Source organism: Oreochromis aureus, linkage group 7 (assembly GCF_013358895.1).
Source record: "Oreochromis aureus strain Israel breed Guangdong linkage group 7, ZZ_aureus, whole genome shotgun sequence".
Taxonomy (NCBI): domain Eukaryota; kingdom Metazoa; phylum Chordata; class Actinopteri; order Cichliformes; family Cichlidae; genus Oreochromis; species Oreochromis aureus.
The window spans coordinates 14482384-14499780 of record NC_052948.1 but is presented as its reverse complement, the minus strand read 5'-3'; the positions used below and the strand labels follow the sequence as shown (position 1 = coordinate 14499780).

The 17397-nt window shown below is 39.3% G+C and overlaps 1 protein-coding gene across 1 annotated transcript; it reads left to right on the top strand.

Annotated features, from left to right (window-relative positions):
- Nucleotides 1-199: 199 nt before the first annotated feature.
- hps5 (HPS5 biogenesis of lysosomal organelles complex 2 subunit 2) lies at nucleotides 200-16585 on the top strand. Its single transcript, XM_031747372.2, has 23 exons — nucleotides 200-332; nucleotides 3503-3632; nucleotides 4030-4140; nucleotides 4273-4337; nucleotides 4575-4767; nucleotides 5034-5164; nucleotides 6392-6610; nucleotides 6689-6760; nucleotides 6902-6990; nucleotides 7226-7404; nucleotides 8503-8661; nucleotides 8756-8915; nucleotides 9932-10049; nucleotides 10382-10528; nucleotides 10651-10719; nucleotides 10800-11383; nucleotides 11708-11828; nucleotides 11988-12137; nucleotides 12226-12345; nucleotides 13704-13817; nucleotides 13910-14016; nucleotides 15099-15390; nucleotides 16159-16585. The coding sequence occupies exons 2-23, from the start codon at nucleotides 3525-3527 to the stop codon at nucleotides 16217-16219; spliced, it is 3369 nt and encodes a 1122-aa protein (XP_031603232.1). The 5' UTR covers nucleotides 200-332; nucleotides 3503-3524; the 3' UTR covers nucleotides 16220-16585.
- Nucleotides 16586-17397: the final 812 nt, after the last annotated feature.

Sequence of the window (17397 nt, the reverse complement as noted above, 5' to 3'; positions counted from 1 at the left end):
GTTTTGTTTTTTTCTAATAATGTGATGAGTTGTTTCATCTTTACCTCAGAGGGATCGTTTGCTGCAGTATCCAGAGCTGTATATGTGTATCCTTTGTAAATGCGCAACTGATTTGGGTAATAAATGCAGACGCTTTCAGTTGATCTAAAACTCAGAGGAAGCCCACGCGCTGCTTTCAGGAAGTGCCCTCATCAGCTGAGTGAGTGAGGCTGTCACGGGTCTGCTGACCGAGACTTTCTCCAGCGCAGCGGAACAAAGACGCAATAAATCTGGGATGTAAGAAAGCCTTGTAAGTGTGGTGTTACAGCCGGGAGAGTCGCTCGGTATATCTGGTGAGTTTAATTTACGAACATTGGGTCCAATGGACATGGCAGCGTTTAAGCTAGCATGCTTGCTAACTTGTTATTGAAAACAAAGTGGGAGGAGCGGGCTGGTTAGATTTGTGTTAACTGTAATAAACTGTGACAGTGAAATGTTTTAAATAAATGTTATACTTTTAAGTATTTCCGCGTGGTTCCGGTGTGTTTTGACGCAAATGTTAGCTTCAGTGATTTTTGGACCGGTGTTTCAGATTAACTGGTGTTAGATTAACTCGTGACGGTGGGCGCTGCTTTTCAGGACCCACTAACGAGGAAGTAAACACTGCGAATGTTTTAGTCTTTAAATGGATATTATTATGTGTCTGCGCGCGTTGTCACATTTAGCATTGTTTTGGGCCAAAAGAGAAAACGCTTTCGATTTTAAATTATAATCGTGACATGCATGAATCCTCTGCAGCAACGGCATTGAACAAACATAGGTGACGACACTACTGCCTGTTCATAATACCGAAATGGTTAATAAACGCGCTATCTTTGTTCCTGTTTTTCCCGTATATTGTTACTGCTATGATGACATTTGAAGTTTGTCAGTCCCACAGTTAAATACAGCTACACCAACATGAACTGGGTGTTAGTCTACCCGTGCGACAGTCTACGACCAGATCAATTTTTGACACATCAGCATCTGACTCGATTCTGACGTATTTCAGACGGAGAATGTCTGTTTCATGCCCAAAGTGTTTTGGTACTTACAAAAAAAACTATGGAATAAATAAAATGTCATCACTATTTATTTTTGGTTTACTATAATCAGGGTTATTTTTGTTTATTTATTTTATTCACAAGACAAAAGGCAGTTTATTTTAACATACAATAAAGGTATGAAAAAGAGATTACTTTTTTTATGCTATATATTTATATATACCATTATTTATATACCAATATTTATCTTTATTAGCAGAAACGGAGAGGCCATTGAACTTCTAGGGATTCATTATAATGTTGATTTAAAAATGGACAATTAAGGACAGATGCCACATGTTTGGACTGAAGTACATGGATTACTTTTTATATTCTGCTTTATACAGTGAACCAAGTGCAAATGTAGGGTTTTGTCTCATTGCTTCAGTAATGGCAAGCACTAGTTTAGCAGTTTGGGCCTTCTCTTTTAAAAAAAACTTTATAAACATAATTATGGGGAAAAATGTTTAACTGGGCATATAATGTAGTTACAAGCACGTTAATATGAAAGGTTTGGTGTTGGCAGCATATGAACAGTAACAAAGATAGATGGTTTCACTGGCAAAGGAAGATGGAGCTATAATATTAAATAAATATGAGCTTAAACACTTAATGCAGACTGAAAGCAGCACAGCTGCTGCAGAGTGTCAGTAAGTGAGAGGGAAAGTATAACAGTAATTTGTTCAGTAAGACTGGAACAGTGCTATTAATAAAGTTTAGCAAGGAAGGAAAGCTGCCAAAAAATGCTCACTGTGTAAGTTAAATGATTTCAGCGTCACAGTGTTTTGATTAAGAATAATAAGAATAAGAATAAGAATAAGAACAACTTTATTTATCCCGAGGGAAATTCTTTTGTCATGTACATGCTCAAAGCAGCAGGAGAGACCGAGGAACAGATGAAATAGATATAAGATATACAATATATACAATAAGAATAGTGTACCGAGGAACAGGTGAAATAGATATAAGATATACAATATATACAATAAGAATAGTGTACAGTAATATACAGTAGGATAGTGCAAGACAAATAATCGGATAACTCTAACAAAGTAATATACATAACTATATCCTGGTGAATAAATAACTAAACTATCAGTGCAGGCGGTTCTAGAAAGTGACAAGTATTGTGCAATAGAATGAAGGGAGTAGCAGCATATGATGGGGGGATGAAAACAAATATTCAATAAGTACTCTTGGGTAATATTGCATGGTCTGGAGGGAACAGAATAACATAGGTAATAGTCTCAGGAGAATCACCTACAGAGTGAGGAAGAGTTATACAGTCTTATTGCCACCGGCACAAAGGATTTACTGTGGCGGTCAGTTCTGCATTTCGGGGCAATGAGTCTTTTGCTGCGTAATGAGAATGAGAATCAGAATGAGAATAATGAGAATCAGAGGGATTACATTTTATTACTGAATTATTATTATGTATTAATTGTTTGTAAGATTTATTATTTCAGCCAGAGCATCAGTGGTGTTTAATGATCTCAGAGCCTAATTGCAAATTTTACACAAGGCCATCAATTGTGAGGCCCTGTTGCTCTGATTTACAGTATAGTATGGTGCAGTAATGAAAACTGGTGTCTGGTGTAGCCAGTGACTGCAGCCTTTGGGTGAACTATTCACAGTAGCAGCTCATTTTTCTGTAACTAAAGCTAACGTATTTATTGCAAAACTTTAACTTCTAACAAAGTGCAAACTTCCACTCTTGAATCTACACAATTTACCACCACTTTTGAAACAGCTAACATCCAACACTAAATGAAAGGTGAATCATTTTGAACAACAGCTTGGGCTGAATGTATCCAGCAAGAAAAAAAAATCATCGTCCTCCTCACAGCTTTTACCCTTAAATATGTCAGTTAATTAAGTGCAAGTCATCACTGTGCAGCACTAAGGCCTGAAAATGTAGCCAGTTCTACATTTTCAGTCCCTTCAGCAGTTAAATATACTACTGTTGCACCAAATTCATTCACGAACTCACACTAATGTTACACCCCCTGTTACACTAGCATGCCAACAAACAGAAGGCCTGAGGTCAGACTGGAGTGCTGGTTCTCACCTTCTTGCTGTCCCATCAAAAGGTCTCCAGAATAAAAGGCTTTAATAACAAAAAATGGTAAAGATAAAGATATTTTTAACTCAAAAAACACCCTAACATTGAGGTTTACTTATATGTTGCGTAATAACTAAAAGCTTCAGTATTTTAACTGAATTAGAATGAAATAATTTAAAAAGTGCTCTGTGCACCAAACTAACTGTTTTAAAGAGGAGGTTTTTCAGGCCGGCGGTGATGTAGAGTGGAGTCATGACTGGTCAATTAAAGAGGGTAGGTACGCTGCTGAAAGTCATGTGAAGCCACACAGCCGAGGGCCATGGTATGAACTCTCTCCTATTTTCTTTCATAGTTATCTGACTCACTCTTTGTCCTTTAGCTGTGTTGGAGCAACAGTGAAGATGCCTCCGATACCAGTTGTTCCAGAGAACCACAATTATGTCCTGGCAGAGTTCGACTGCCTCGATCCACTTCTCTCTGCTCTGCGTTTGGACTCCGGCAGGCTAAAGGTAGTAATTCTAGCCAGTTTTCTATTTATATTCAAGTAGGCATCTCATATTCCTAATTATCTTTAAAGAAGGACTTGAAACAAAAACAAATTAGTGGGTGTAATGTGTCATTTAAGAATCTTGTTTATTTTGGTATTTGTCGTTTTGGTGGTGTTTATATTTTAAACATTAGTGATCTGGATGAAATAAACTACCATCAGGCCACATAAAGGGTTACTAACGGGGGCCACCATTGCCACATGAACCGCACTTTGAGAATCCTGGCTTTAAAGTTAGTAGGACGTATTTAAAAAATACACTGTATGGATTTAATTTCTTTCAGCTGTAGTGGAAGAAAATTAGAAAAGCAAGAATAAAATTATGCTTGACATTAATTCTGTGTTACACTGTGCTGTAGTGTACCTGTTTGGCAGTGTCGAGGAAGTGGCTCGCATTAGGAACATCAGCAGGCGGGGTGCACCTGATTCAGAGGGAGGGCTGGAAACAACGGCTCATCCTCACTCACAAGGTAATAAGTGACTGTGAGCCTGTGCTGCTCTTCTGTTAATGAGTGGTAAAGTTAAACATAAACAGTAATGTGGTGTTAGTTTTCTTTGCATTTGTCCACTGACCCATCACTCAATTTGCGTGTTTCTCCCAGGAGGGATCCATCGCTCAGGTGGCATGCTGCCCTCACGATGAAGATTTTATTGCAGTTGCAACAAGGTTAGCGTTTATTCAAGAAAGTAAAGAAAATGTTTTGTACCCCTCCTTGGTTTAAAATGTGTGTTAACACACCCACTTGTAGAATGCTGCCCCCTGGTGGTTAAAGTTGTAGTTAAATTCTGTTGTGGGTAACTACAAAAAGTACTTTTAAACAAGCTGCAGTCTTTTTCTTTCCTACTTCATCTCTGTGTTTGGCTGTGGTTCCCGTATTGTTCACTGTGTGTGATACACATCCAGTCAGGGTCTGGTGGTGGTGTGGGAGCTGCAGTTGGAGCGGCGGGTTCGTCCAGAGAGAGTCAGTGTGTCCTGGGAGCACAGAGGTCAGACAGTTACTGCACTCTGCTGGGATACAAGCGCGCTGAAAGTTTTTGTCGGCGACTCTGGAGGCAAGGTGTCCTTTCTCCGTGCAGGATCCTCCAAAATGGGAAAGGTAGTGACTGCTGATTAACATTGAAAGCTTGGCACTAATTAAAAGTACGTTCGAGTTTAGTGGTTAAATATGCAACTATAAGAGCTGCTAGCTCTTATGGTGATTAGTTTTCTGACTGTGCTTGTGTTGTTTGTCACGTTTTTTTTTTTTTTATTATTATTATTTTGGGGGTGGGGGGGTTCTGGCTGACAACAGCAATGTTGCCTCTGCATGCTACATTTATTATATGTCAAATTCATGATATATGTATTTTTTTCTGTCTTTAGGGGTCAGCGTTTGTTATATTCCCTGTCCAGACTGTCACCACTGTGGACTCTAAAGTGGTTCAGCTTGGGTACCAAGATGGACGACTGCTTGTGTCTTCCCTCACCCGCTGCTATCTCTGCGACACAGAGAAGTGAGTACCACTTTTGTTCCATCTGTCTTGTGTCTTTCATATTCTCTCTCTTGGGAGAGACTCACAGAGAGCTCACACTCATGCTTCCATTTAGGTAAATGTTGTCACTAATGGTCCAGTAGTAAGAGGTTGGATCCATAATCACGGACATATTAGTTTTTATCACAGATTCTTCTCTTATTCTTAAAATATTAAGTTTGTATTTTTTTAAACATAAACTACAACTGATTCTTCTGTGCACAAAAGCAGTGCTACAACCAGGATTAATACATTGGCGAGTTGTCTGTGTCAAAGGTGCCACATTTTTAACTTGGCTAGATCGCCATAGTAACTTATGCTGAAAATATGGTCCAAAGCAGGTTAAATGTCCAGCGTGCTATGCTGTGAGTTTCAGTTTGAAATCATCCGTGACACATTCTGATTCTTTCATTAACAGTATGTTGCAAGTGTTATACTATGCAGAAGGAATACGCTTTAGACAGCCACCCTGAGCTGTAGTTTACCTGTAGCGCCAAAGGAAGCCCAACTGTAAAGTTACAGCAGTGTGAGTGATGTGGCCCACATTGTTCCAGTGATTGAATGAGCAGCTGTCACATTAGAAATAAATGGCAGCACCAACAGTGCACTTACTGGTAAAATGATTCAAAGTAATAAAAAAAATATTTAATATTAACTTATTATTGATTTTTTTATTTCTTTTTGCAGCCTTGCTCTCCTTGCCTTATTTCCTGGATCAGCATTACCATTTACTATTCCATTTCCATCATATTTATAGATTTTATCACTTGTGCAGTTCGCTGCACCGATTTGGTTAATTTCTGCAGAAGAAGAGTCAAATAACGCGTTGAAAACCATGTTTTACGTTAGCACACAGAGCCTGAAGTAGAAATAAGAATGAAAGCTGAATCAGAACAGAAGCAATATTGAAATGTGTAAACTTTATTTTGTTTAGTATTTTTTTCTCTCTTCTTTTCGTTGCTAAATGTATCTGTATATTGTTTACATGATCAAAATAAATTAACAAACAAACAAACAATAATCCCTGTTGTAATACCCGTTGTCTCCAACACCAATAAAGCCTGGCCGTGTTGAGCTTCCTGTATAGTATATTATAAAATCAATATTTATTTTACTTTTTCCTCATGTTTATAAAAAAACTGTATTCCATGGTGTTTGGGGACCTTTCACAGTTGTTATGTGATTTTTGGCTTCTGTGTGTCTCTTCAGGGAGAAGTTCTGGCGTGTAGGAAATAAGGAGCGTGACGGGGAGTATGGAGCTTGCTTTTTCCCTCAGAACAGGGGATTATTAATGGGTCAGCCCCCACTGCTGTACTGTGCCCGGCCGGGGTCTCGAATATGGGAGGCCAGTTTTAACGGCGAGGTTCTGAGCACCCATCAGTTCAAACAGCTTCTGGCGTGTCCTCCACTGCCTCTCATCACCTTTAGGTAATGTGTGCTCCTGTGTAGGACCCTGCTTATTTTAAAAGCCAGGCTTGTGATCTGTTTTTTCTTCCTCTGACGCAGAAATGAGCCAAATTACAATCCAGTGCAGAAGACTCCACAGTCTATCGCCTTCCCTAAGCTGCTTTATTTTGGGTAATAAGCATAATTTATCATATCATGTTACAATATTCGAGATATTTTCATTTCATCTGACATGTCAAATTGTTTTTAAAAAAATCCATATGCAGATCAGCCTGTCGCTTGACTAACGGTACACTTTGTTTTTGTGTATAGGGACCAAAAGCTGCTGACCTGGACTGATTCTGCCATTTATATCTTCACACCTCAGAATGGACAGCTGCTCCTCTGGACGGAAGTTAAAGGTGTGTTTCTACCTTCTTTTTTCCCAGAATACCACCAACCTTTTATTTCATGAACACAAACTTTGCCATATTCCCTCAAAATGTAATCATTTTATTATTTTACTGCAATAACATCATGTTTGTTTTTAATCTTGATAGACAAAAATCATGAAGGTGAATGATGATCATGCAGAGCTTTGTTGTTCTGATATAATTGAGTGTAAATTATTCTCAGTCTGTTTTCTGTTTTTTGAAGATTTGCTTGATGTGGCGGTCTATCGCAGTGAGCTCTTCTGTCTCCATGGAAGCGGGCGTCTGTCCCACATCTCCTTGTTATCTGCAGAGCGATGTGTTGAGCGCCTGCTGCGCAGGGAGTCCTGGCCTCTGGCTGCTTCTGTCTGCTGTATGTTCCAACATGCAATCACTACCAGCAGGGTAAGATTGCTACTACTGCCATACTAAAGGTGCTTTTCCATTAGCGCCTAGTTGGCTCTGCTAAGTTCAACTTGGCTAGATTCTGCTCAGTTTCAGTCATTTTCCATTACAATGAAGTACCAGCTCAATCTGGGTGACATTTTGTTTGTGACACAATGCAACAATGGAGGCGAGGGTATACCTGCTGCTTGGTCTCTGACTTTTTGTCACACTGAGGGTAAAAGAAGAGTCCCAGAGAAGGCGGTGGGCGTTGTGTTACCATTTCCCTCTTGCTTGGTTTGAAAAATGTCAGGTTTGATTCTTGTGAAGGAGCTGCTGTCGTGACTCATTCCTTCATGTCGGTCCCAGGCCAATCAGTGGCATGCGATGTGTTCATGTTACATTTTTGGCTTGATCCAGTTCGCTTGAAACCCCGCCCAAGTAGGTGCTAAAAATGTCCCTAGTACCAGTACGATCACCTAATAACTAACTCTAAAAATCAAGTACAGTCGAGTTGAGTAGGTGCTAATGAAAAAGAGCAGCTGGAAGTAGGGTTAGTTAAGGGACATTTCGTTTTCTTGGGACAATCTGGAGCAGGTGGCAGGGAGAGGGAAGTCAGGGAGTTTCTGCTTAGACTGCTGCCCTCATGACCCCAACATGGAGGGATTGATAGAAGGAAGGGAAAAACAGAGAGAATCCTTGTGTTTACCGTTAAGCTTTCCTTAACAGTTCTCAGCTATAAAAGCACTGGCTCAGACTTCTGCGGGACTTCATGTGATGCACTGAGACAACGCTTCTTGTCATTTGGTGCCATTTAATTGAATCAAATTGAATTTTAAGTTCATCAAATGCTATTTTCCATCATGCTCCTTCTACGTTAGATAAATATATACTACATACTACTGTGTGGAAATGTAATTCAGACTTTTAAACTAGAAAGGCAGTCGTTTGACTTCTGGTCCACACCTCTAAAGTAAAAATCACAGTGGCAACGATGCATTAGTCAGTTTTCTTGACAACTTTCAGATGTTTGTATGCTGCAGATTAAAGTTTAAGTACTTGGTTTTTTTTACTTTGTTTATCAAAATCTTAGTAGGAATGAATTTTTATTTAATTCAGGCCAGGAAATCAATTCCCATTGACCGCCTCGAGCACCTGAAGTCTCAGCTCAGTTCCAGCACACATCTGGAGCTGATCGGGCAGCTGGAAGATGTCATTACAAAACTGGAGCCTCTTGACTCAGCCTCCAGCAGCCGGAGGAGCAGTATCTCCTCACATGTAAGAACTAATACTTTTCTCTATTTCTTCAGTAGTTCTCAGTTATTCTATGTAATGAAGGAAGTGTAGTGATATTAAATATGTGGTTTTTAAGGAGAGTTTCAACGTCCTGGACTGTGGAATCTATCGAGTGATCAGCCGCAGGGGAAGCCAGTCAGATGAGGAGACGAGTTCCCTGCTTAATCAGTCTGTGTCAGAGGAGGAGCGGCTCAAAGAATTCAGCTTTGTGCAGGATGAGGATCAGGTCGATCATGGTAAGAGACAGTCTTAAGTGATCTATACAAAGAGCCTTCTAATACTGGTGATAAAATAACACTTTTGCCATTGCATAACCTTCATATTTAGTATAATCTGCAAAAACTGAAAATTCTCAGGGGTGAAAAGTTGACAACCGCAGCCAGAATTTAGTAAATATTAGCAGACACAGCATTTTTCTGTAGAGAGCAGGCTCAAGTCGAAGTAACTCTTTCTAAAAATGATCAGAACAGATTAAATTCATCAAAACTAGGCTCACTAATACTGAAACCGTGATCACAGCAAAGCAGAAATCTAACTTACTTTTCTTCTTTCTTTCATCACTCATTCTTTGACTCTTATCCTGATTCCATCTCTTTGTGTTTTCTCTCTTTCTTTTTATATATGATTTATGTTTCAGGATCAAATTTATTTTCTAACCCTTCTGATTTCAGCGTTAAGAGAGAGTAAAATTATTTTCAGTTTAACGCTCTACTAAAACCCAAGAAAGAGGGAGAAAAAAACCTTTCAAGAGAATAACCTAACTAATTGGATATGGGAGCGTTCCACAGGATCTATGTAACATAACTGCTAATAATTTGACTCTTTGCCTCTCTGTTGTAATGATCATACATGTTTTTAATAACAACTGTGTTTTTTTCTATTACAGTTTCTGACTTGAATTTAAAAATAAAATAAAATCATTTGATAAAAAATGTTTCTCTGCTGCTGCATTGTTGGATTTGCTGTGAGTGCTGAGCAATCACTGTGATTATTGACCTGCTTTACAAATTTAATCTTCACTTTGTCCCACTGTTAATACCAAGTTTCTTATCTTTTTCCATCGTATCACTCACATACATCACTGTTTTGGTTAATTTTTTTGTATCGTGCAGCATTTGATTTATGTTCTCTCTTCATTAGTCTCTGCCACGTTTGCTCCATCTGCTTGCATTATGTCCACTGTCTCTCTCATCTCTCTGGTACTCCATCCATCTGTGTTTTTCCTCCGAATCTCGCCCCCACCTCTACTCAGATCCGCAGACCAGTGAGCGCACGGAGGCTGAACGATCTGACCAAGGCCTGCAGTTTCACCTCCCGCTCTCGTTCCGTCCCAAACCCCCCCGCATCGCGCTGCAGGCCGTTAAAGACAGGTGAATGAGAAACAAAGAAGCTTTAACTACAAATGTGCCTCTCACCGCAGCTCATGCGGCTTTGAGCTATATTTTAACACTTTCTTCTTCTGAGAATTGAAACTTTCACTAAAGTGCAGCTGTGCATTCATATGCCTTACTTCCCCTTTCCGCTGAAGACCCACATCTGTGTTTTATTATTCATACTGAGGCACATGTGGTGTGTTTAATTTTAAGGTCTCTTCATCCTTCTGAGTCAGTTCAACTTTGTATTTGTACCGCTTTCTCTTCCTCTTGTTGTTTTGCTATACGGTGCAACAAAACGTATTTATTGTTCACTTTCTTGTCGTCAGTGTTTCTAGTTTCGTTAAGAAGACAACAGAGAAGATCAACACTCTCCAGATGAACTCTGAGCTCTGGCAGAGACCTGAATTCAGAGAGGGCGGACCGACTGAAATATCAGCCACCACAAATTTGTACTCAGAGGAAATGGAGAATGAGTAAGTGCTGTTGCACCTGTTTTAGAGTGCTTAGAGCAATTTGTGTTGTTTTAATAGTAGCTATAAAAAAAGAGATCAATCCAAACTTTTTTCTTTTTTACTTTGACATGTACGTGTCACAGGGTTGGTGATGAAATATCTAACGCTGAGGCTGAAATGCAGGAACTTCAGTCAGCAACAGAGCAAGCTATGTAAGTACTGCATTTTGTTAATTTCCCCAATGCAAGACCCAGTAACTTCTATTAAATAGTTACAATGTTTCCGACATCAGCTCCCAGATACAAGATCCTTTGGTGCTACTAGACCCAGCCTCCCTGAGAGAAGCTCTGATGGAGTGGTTGCCAGTTCTGGAGCGAATACTTGGGTCTGTGGAGCTCAAGTCAGCTGCTGCAGGTGATTCCAGTATGGATGGAGCAGGAGAGGAGAGATGGGATACGGATTATTTAAGCACCTGCTCAGATCAACGAGAGGAGCCTACCTCTTCATCAGAGGAACTGACAGATGTTACAGAGAAGAACGAAACGCCTAAGCCTGAGGAAGAAGAGGGACAGCGTGAGAACCAGCTGATGTTAGACTCAATGAAAAACGGTGCTTCAAATGGGAGTCCTGCTGAGCCAGTCCGTGTGGTGCCCCCTAAACCCATACCGTCAGATATGCTGGCTCATCTCTCTGAGCTGGCCACACTGTACACAGAACTGAGCTGTTTCAGAAACCAGAACGAACAAGAGCTGGGGTGCACAGTTTTCCTGAGGCGCTACTTTTTTCTGCTGGACCAAGAGCGCGTGAGAAGAATGTGTCTGCTGTGCCATCAGGAGCAGCCCGAGATAATGAGCTCCTTCACTGAGGCCATGCTAGGTCAGACAATTATCGAAAACTATTATTGAAAACTTATATGTATGTGTGTTTTGAGTTCACAAATTGACAAACAGACAATGTTTTAATTTTAAAATTAAAACATTCAAACAGAACAAAAAATATGCAGAAAATAAAGGTGAATACGTTTAATTTAGGTTAGGAAATTAAATGCATGTACTCTGCAATAATCCTACATAACAAAAGACTAAAAAATAGTCAGAATTTTGATAAAATAATGATGTACATATATTGCTCATTGTATTTTTAAATCTCATTGATTCTTGGTGGTTTCATCTTCATCAAATATCATGCTTGTATCTGTAGAGCTCACCCAGTCTAGCAAGGTGGTGGAAGTTTTTCAGAGAGGCGATTTGCAGAAATCTTTGAGAAGTCTGAGAGAGCTGCAGCCCTGGAGTCCAGCTCATCTCCTTGCTCACTTTCACAGGTCAGCATCCTTTTTTTGATATATCACATCATTAAAGTTCCCTTCTTTAATGTTTGACCTTTAAAAAGAAACACAAAGTCTTGTATTGAGATTTTAAACTACAGAAATAGAAAAGCGGTGTTAGACCTTGTGAGATAAGTTTGCTATGTTATTATCCAGACTGTATGAGAAGCACGGTGAGGCGGCTGTACGCTCCTTTTCCCAGTTCTATCCTACCATAACTCCTGCTGATGTAATGACCATGGCTCAGAAAAGCCATTTCCTGGCATATCTGGATAATCTGGTACAATCACAAACTGAGGAGCACAGGTATGTCTTCAGCTTAACCTTTTTGTTAAATAAATTAAAACACCAAGCTTGTTGCAGAATTTCACACTTATTTCTTCTGTTTTTTTAGGTTGTCATTTTTACAGTCCCTTCTTGATCCAGAAACACTGAGACAGGATTGGCTGGAGCTGGCACTTACCCATGATGCTCCACAGTGCTGTGATACCCTGACCCCTGATGGACAGCCAAGGTAAGTTGGCACATTTTTGTCTTTATCCGTCAACTGGCAGAGTGAGATTGTTTATGAGCCCAGCCTTACATTTCCATGTGCCGTTATGATACAGGAACTGGCTCAATGATGCCACAAAGATAATGGAAGGTTGTGTGTGAGTTTTTTGACAGTTAAAATTTCTACAAATATTTTGTGCAAAAACCCTCAAAATATTTTTAATATTATACAAAGTAATAATATTAGGCTTTTTTAATTGATTAAGTTAGTCACTAGTTTATCTGTATTTTGATCTTAAATTATTTCAGCATACTGTGATGCAGTGGTGTGCAAAAGTCACCCCACCCCTCATTTCTTTTTATTTTGCTTCCAAGGAGCCAGACTTTCTTGGTTTTTTTTTTTTTAATGCTCTTGAGCAATAGTTCTTGAGCTTTCTGAAGTTTTTCTTTGCACATTAGCTGCAAAGACCTCATGCAGGATCTGAGAGATCTTATCTGGTTCTTCAGTTCATTCATCTGCTGTTTGACTCATCAGAAATGGGTTCAAAGGAAGGGTCATCAAGAAGCCATTCTTAGGGAAGCGAAACAGAGGGGAAAGGATGTTATATGCCAAATTACACAAGAACTGGACTGAAAATCATTTGTCTACAGCCATTTGTGGAGTCTCTGTCATAATTTGGGTCTGCATTTCAGAGGGAGATGTTGAGGGATTTTGTCAAGATTGATGGAAACATGAATTTTTCTATAAAATCTGTGAAGTCTTATTGGCCACAGTTTCATTTTTCAAACACACGGTTATGCAATAAAAGCACCTGGATAGAAAACACACAAATAACAGTATCAGTTATGGATTGGCCTCCCCAGAACCCAGTTCTCAACATTACTGAAGCAGTGTGGGATCATCCTCATAGAGAACATAACAAAAGGCAGCTAACGTCCAAAGTGGAGCTTTTAATGTACGACGAAGCCTGGAGAACTATTCCTGATGACGTCTTAAAGAAATTAAGTTTCTTTAAGAGTTTGTTTTTTAACTGCTAAATGATTAAATGATAGAAAAAAACAAAAAACTACAAGAGAACATTTTAGAACGTGTCTCACTAATAAAGGTAACGGTGTAGATGTGACTAAAAACTATCAGCCATGTAAACAAGTGTTCCTGTATCACTAATTTTAGTCACTAAAGCAGATGTTTGTTTGTTTTTTACAAGTACTATTATTTAACCTGTAAGGCCCAGTAGACTAGCTGAACATGATGTAAAGAACCATAGCTGCATAGATCTAAACAAAGCCGTTTCTACTGGAATCTATTTAAGTAAGATACTGAAGTGAGAACAAAGAACAATAATAATAATCTCTAACTTCATGTGTTTCCTGCTGCAGGTGGCATTCGCATTGTTTCACTTGGGGCTATGGACGCCTTCTGTCTCTGCTGATTCGCCTTCCTGCAGACTTTTCCTCAAAGCAGAAGATGTTAGAGACTTGTCGAAGTCACGGGTATAATTAGTAATTAGTTTGCCTACCTTAAAAAAACACAAAAAAGGGACTGACGTATGTAGTATAACCCTTTGTGTAATGTGTATGTGAAGGTACTGGACGGGCTACCTCTACCTCTGCAATGAGCTCCAACTTCGCACAGAAGCTTTCACCGCCATCTGTCAGCTGGATGACATCACCCTGCTGGATGAATCTGATGGTAAGACGAAGTCTTTAAACCACCGTTTCTCAGGCAGGAAATTTAGTTACAGTAAATGTGTCAGGGGTTACAGAATGAGGTTCGTTAAAACTAAAAAATGTGGGGGGGGTTTATACGTACACAGTATACATTATTTTTCTCATTGCCACCACAATATGACTGTTTGCATTTAAGATCGGTGAATGTATCAGTGTATCCGACCAACCAATCTCATTAGGTCTAACTATCCATTAATAAGTAAGTAAGAGTGAGGACAGTTAGAGTAAATGCAAAACCTGTGATCAGCTGTTCTTGTGCGATGAGCGGGTAATACGTCTAAATTAATTATTACCACGTAATAAAGATGGTCTCGATAATCTTCTTAAACTCCAACTGTGGAGCAGGAGTTATGAAATACAGACTTTACTGACCGACTCATTCAAACTGAGTAACTCTGTGTATCATTGTACTTTTCAAGTCGATTCATTTCAGTTGTTTTCAAATCACAACAACTGTGACCTCAAGGAGTTTATTTAATGTAAGGTAAAGACCCTACGATAATCGAGAGAAAACACTAACAACCCCCTATGAGCAAGCATTCCCATACTACTGTTAAATATCCTGAGAACCAGAAGTAAGTCCGTAGTCTGAGAGCAAAGTACTCTGTTTGGGTTATGCGGTACTATAAGGTGTTTAAGATCAGATAGTGCCTGATTATTCAGAGCTTGAACGTGAGGAGAAGAATTTTAAATTTGATTTAGAATTTAACAGGGAACCAATGAAGAAAAGCCAATACGGGAGAAATATGTTCTCTTTTTCTAATCCCTGTCAGCTCCCTCGCTGCAGCATTTTCCTTTTTTTAATGCTATGGTGGAGGACAGAGGGCAGCCTTGGAAATGTTTGACTTTACAGGTTGTCTGAGTGAATAAATTCAGGAGTTCCTTTAACACTTGCATGGACTAATTCCTTGGAACTAACTTCTGTATCCTGTTACTTGGCTGGTTCATTTAGTTATTATTGAGAGCATAAAATGGCCGCGTATGTAAACCTAAAAAAGCACTAACACAAACTAACGTGTGTTCCTTCTCTCCTTTATTTGCCAGGTGTTAGGCCCCAGACCGTGGACGAGTGGAAGCTCTTGATCCAGCTGTCTCAGCAGTGCAGCAGCACGGTCAACTCGGAGCAGGTCGCAGGTGTGAACGGGAGCGACTCGTCCAACGGCTCAGCAGACTGCGGAGGAAAGATCAGCCCGGAGAGCCTGACTCTCATGCTGGCTAGGACTGTTGGGCCTGACCAAGCTCTGACCATCCTGGAGGATTGTGGTGTTCAACTGGCCCTTTCACCCCACTCCAAACTGGTCTGTGAGGTGCTGAGAGTCGCTGAGAAGAGGCAAAGGTGGGTCAGGCTATCAAATATTTATAATCTCAAAACAACAGGATAGACTATTCATGTATTGTTAGATGCAGAAAACGGTAAAAATTTGAGGTCTCCTGCCATTCTTGGCTGATGTGAGGAAGTAACCTTCTCAGAAACAAAGCTGCGACATGTTTGCATAACAAACTGCTGACACTGATTCATTTCCTCGTTCATTAAAACACGTAGTCGAGCGAATTAGCAGTGGTAACTGTAGTAGTTTGCACTTTTACACACACTGAACTTCAAGTTGGTTGTTAGTTTGTTATTTTTCTACTTAACACAAAGCACAATCTTGTGTGACTAAGATTCCCAAATGGGACTAAATGTAGTTCACAGTTTAACAGCAGGCTGCAAACAAACTGACTCTATACTGACTACATTTCATGTTAAAATTTGTTTGTACGGTCATTAAACCAGAAGCACTCTGAGAGCACAATCCTCCGTCAAGACAGCTCACTCGCTGGGCTGTTTACTTTTAAGGGAACATTATTATATTTTGCATATATCATTTTGTTTCACGTTCACATTGCTCTGTCCACTGGAATAAAATACAGGCTTTGCTTTTTACCCGTTGCCATGGTGAATCTTGACAACATAGCTCCTTTTATTCAGGGTGAACATACTGTTTTCTATGTCAGAGTTATTCACCGAGTTTTTTTGTATCCGTCTCTCTTGAATAAAAAGTCAGCTCAGGTTAAAGATTTCTTTGTCATTAAAAAAACTATTAAAAAATATTTTATTTTTCAGGGCCATGATCCAGACGATGCTCGAGCGGTGCGATCGGTTCTTGTGGTCTCAGCACGCCTGACTCCAGATCTGAAACCAAACAACATACAGCTAACACTTATAAGTCTTCCCACTAACTGCTGTTAAAACTGTGACTTAATTTATTCACTGTGATATTTGTCAAAGTCCCCCAATTTAGATGAAGTTATTTATCCCAGAGTGAAAACAGTATTATGTGTCTTCATTGTGTTTACTTGCCAATTTTTGTGAATATTAATGCATGTGTGCCTGCAATATGTGAGTTTTCTTAAATAGTAGTTCTGGTTACTGCTTTTTGCATGTTTCATGCGAGCAAATGAATCAGTACATTTTTCTGCTTTGGCAAAAATAAACTGACCAAACTAACTGGGTAAAATAATGTGAATAAAAGCCATCTGCATCAAAGCTCTTAATGCTTCATTGTTTGTTTTTAAAGTTTCATTTATCGTGCTATCGATCCTTGTTACTGTGTTTTTCCCTGTGAATCTGTGCCAGATAGACAAATCCAGAAAGCTCCAAACACAAAGGTGGCTTTAATCCAACCTGCAGATTAACAAATAATCTGCTTTTGTTTATTCCTGCACCTCAAAACCAGGTGATGGTGAGAAATGCTTTATCCCATATTTGGGAAATTTCTTTGTTACAGCAGTTGAAATCATGATGAAATAATTATAATAACAATAACATTTAGTCATTGTGGACATCCAGGTACTTGTACATTTCCATCACATCAACATCCTGGCATAAAGCTGTTCTTTCTCTCTCTCTGGTCTTATTCACATTCACCAGGACATAATGTCTCCCAGCCCACATCCACAGAGTCATAAGTATATAAAACCTTCAGTCTTATCTTTCACTTTGAAAAACAAATACTTAAATTACAAGAAAAAATAAACTGACTATCCAACCATATAGTCAAGTGAAAAAGACAGTAGACCCTGTTTCAGTTCTAAGGTGTTACATATCAGGACACCATAAAATTAATCTGGTCCTTAGCAGCTCTTAAATTATGTAAATACAAACCCAGATGAATAATATAGATTTTATTTATTTATTTATTTCACACATGGTACAGCAGTAATTCATTTCCCATATACAACGTTCCTTTCAATTAAAGTAACACTGTTTATTATAACAGTGTGTCATTATTTATTTACTAAAAAATGGTAGCAGCTTCCCTGATTACTGTTCATCAGCAAGTGTGATGACCTTTATAAAAGC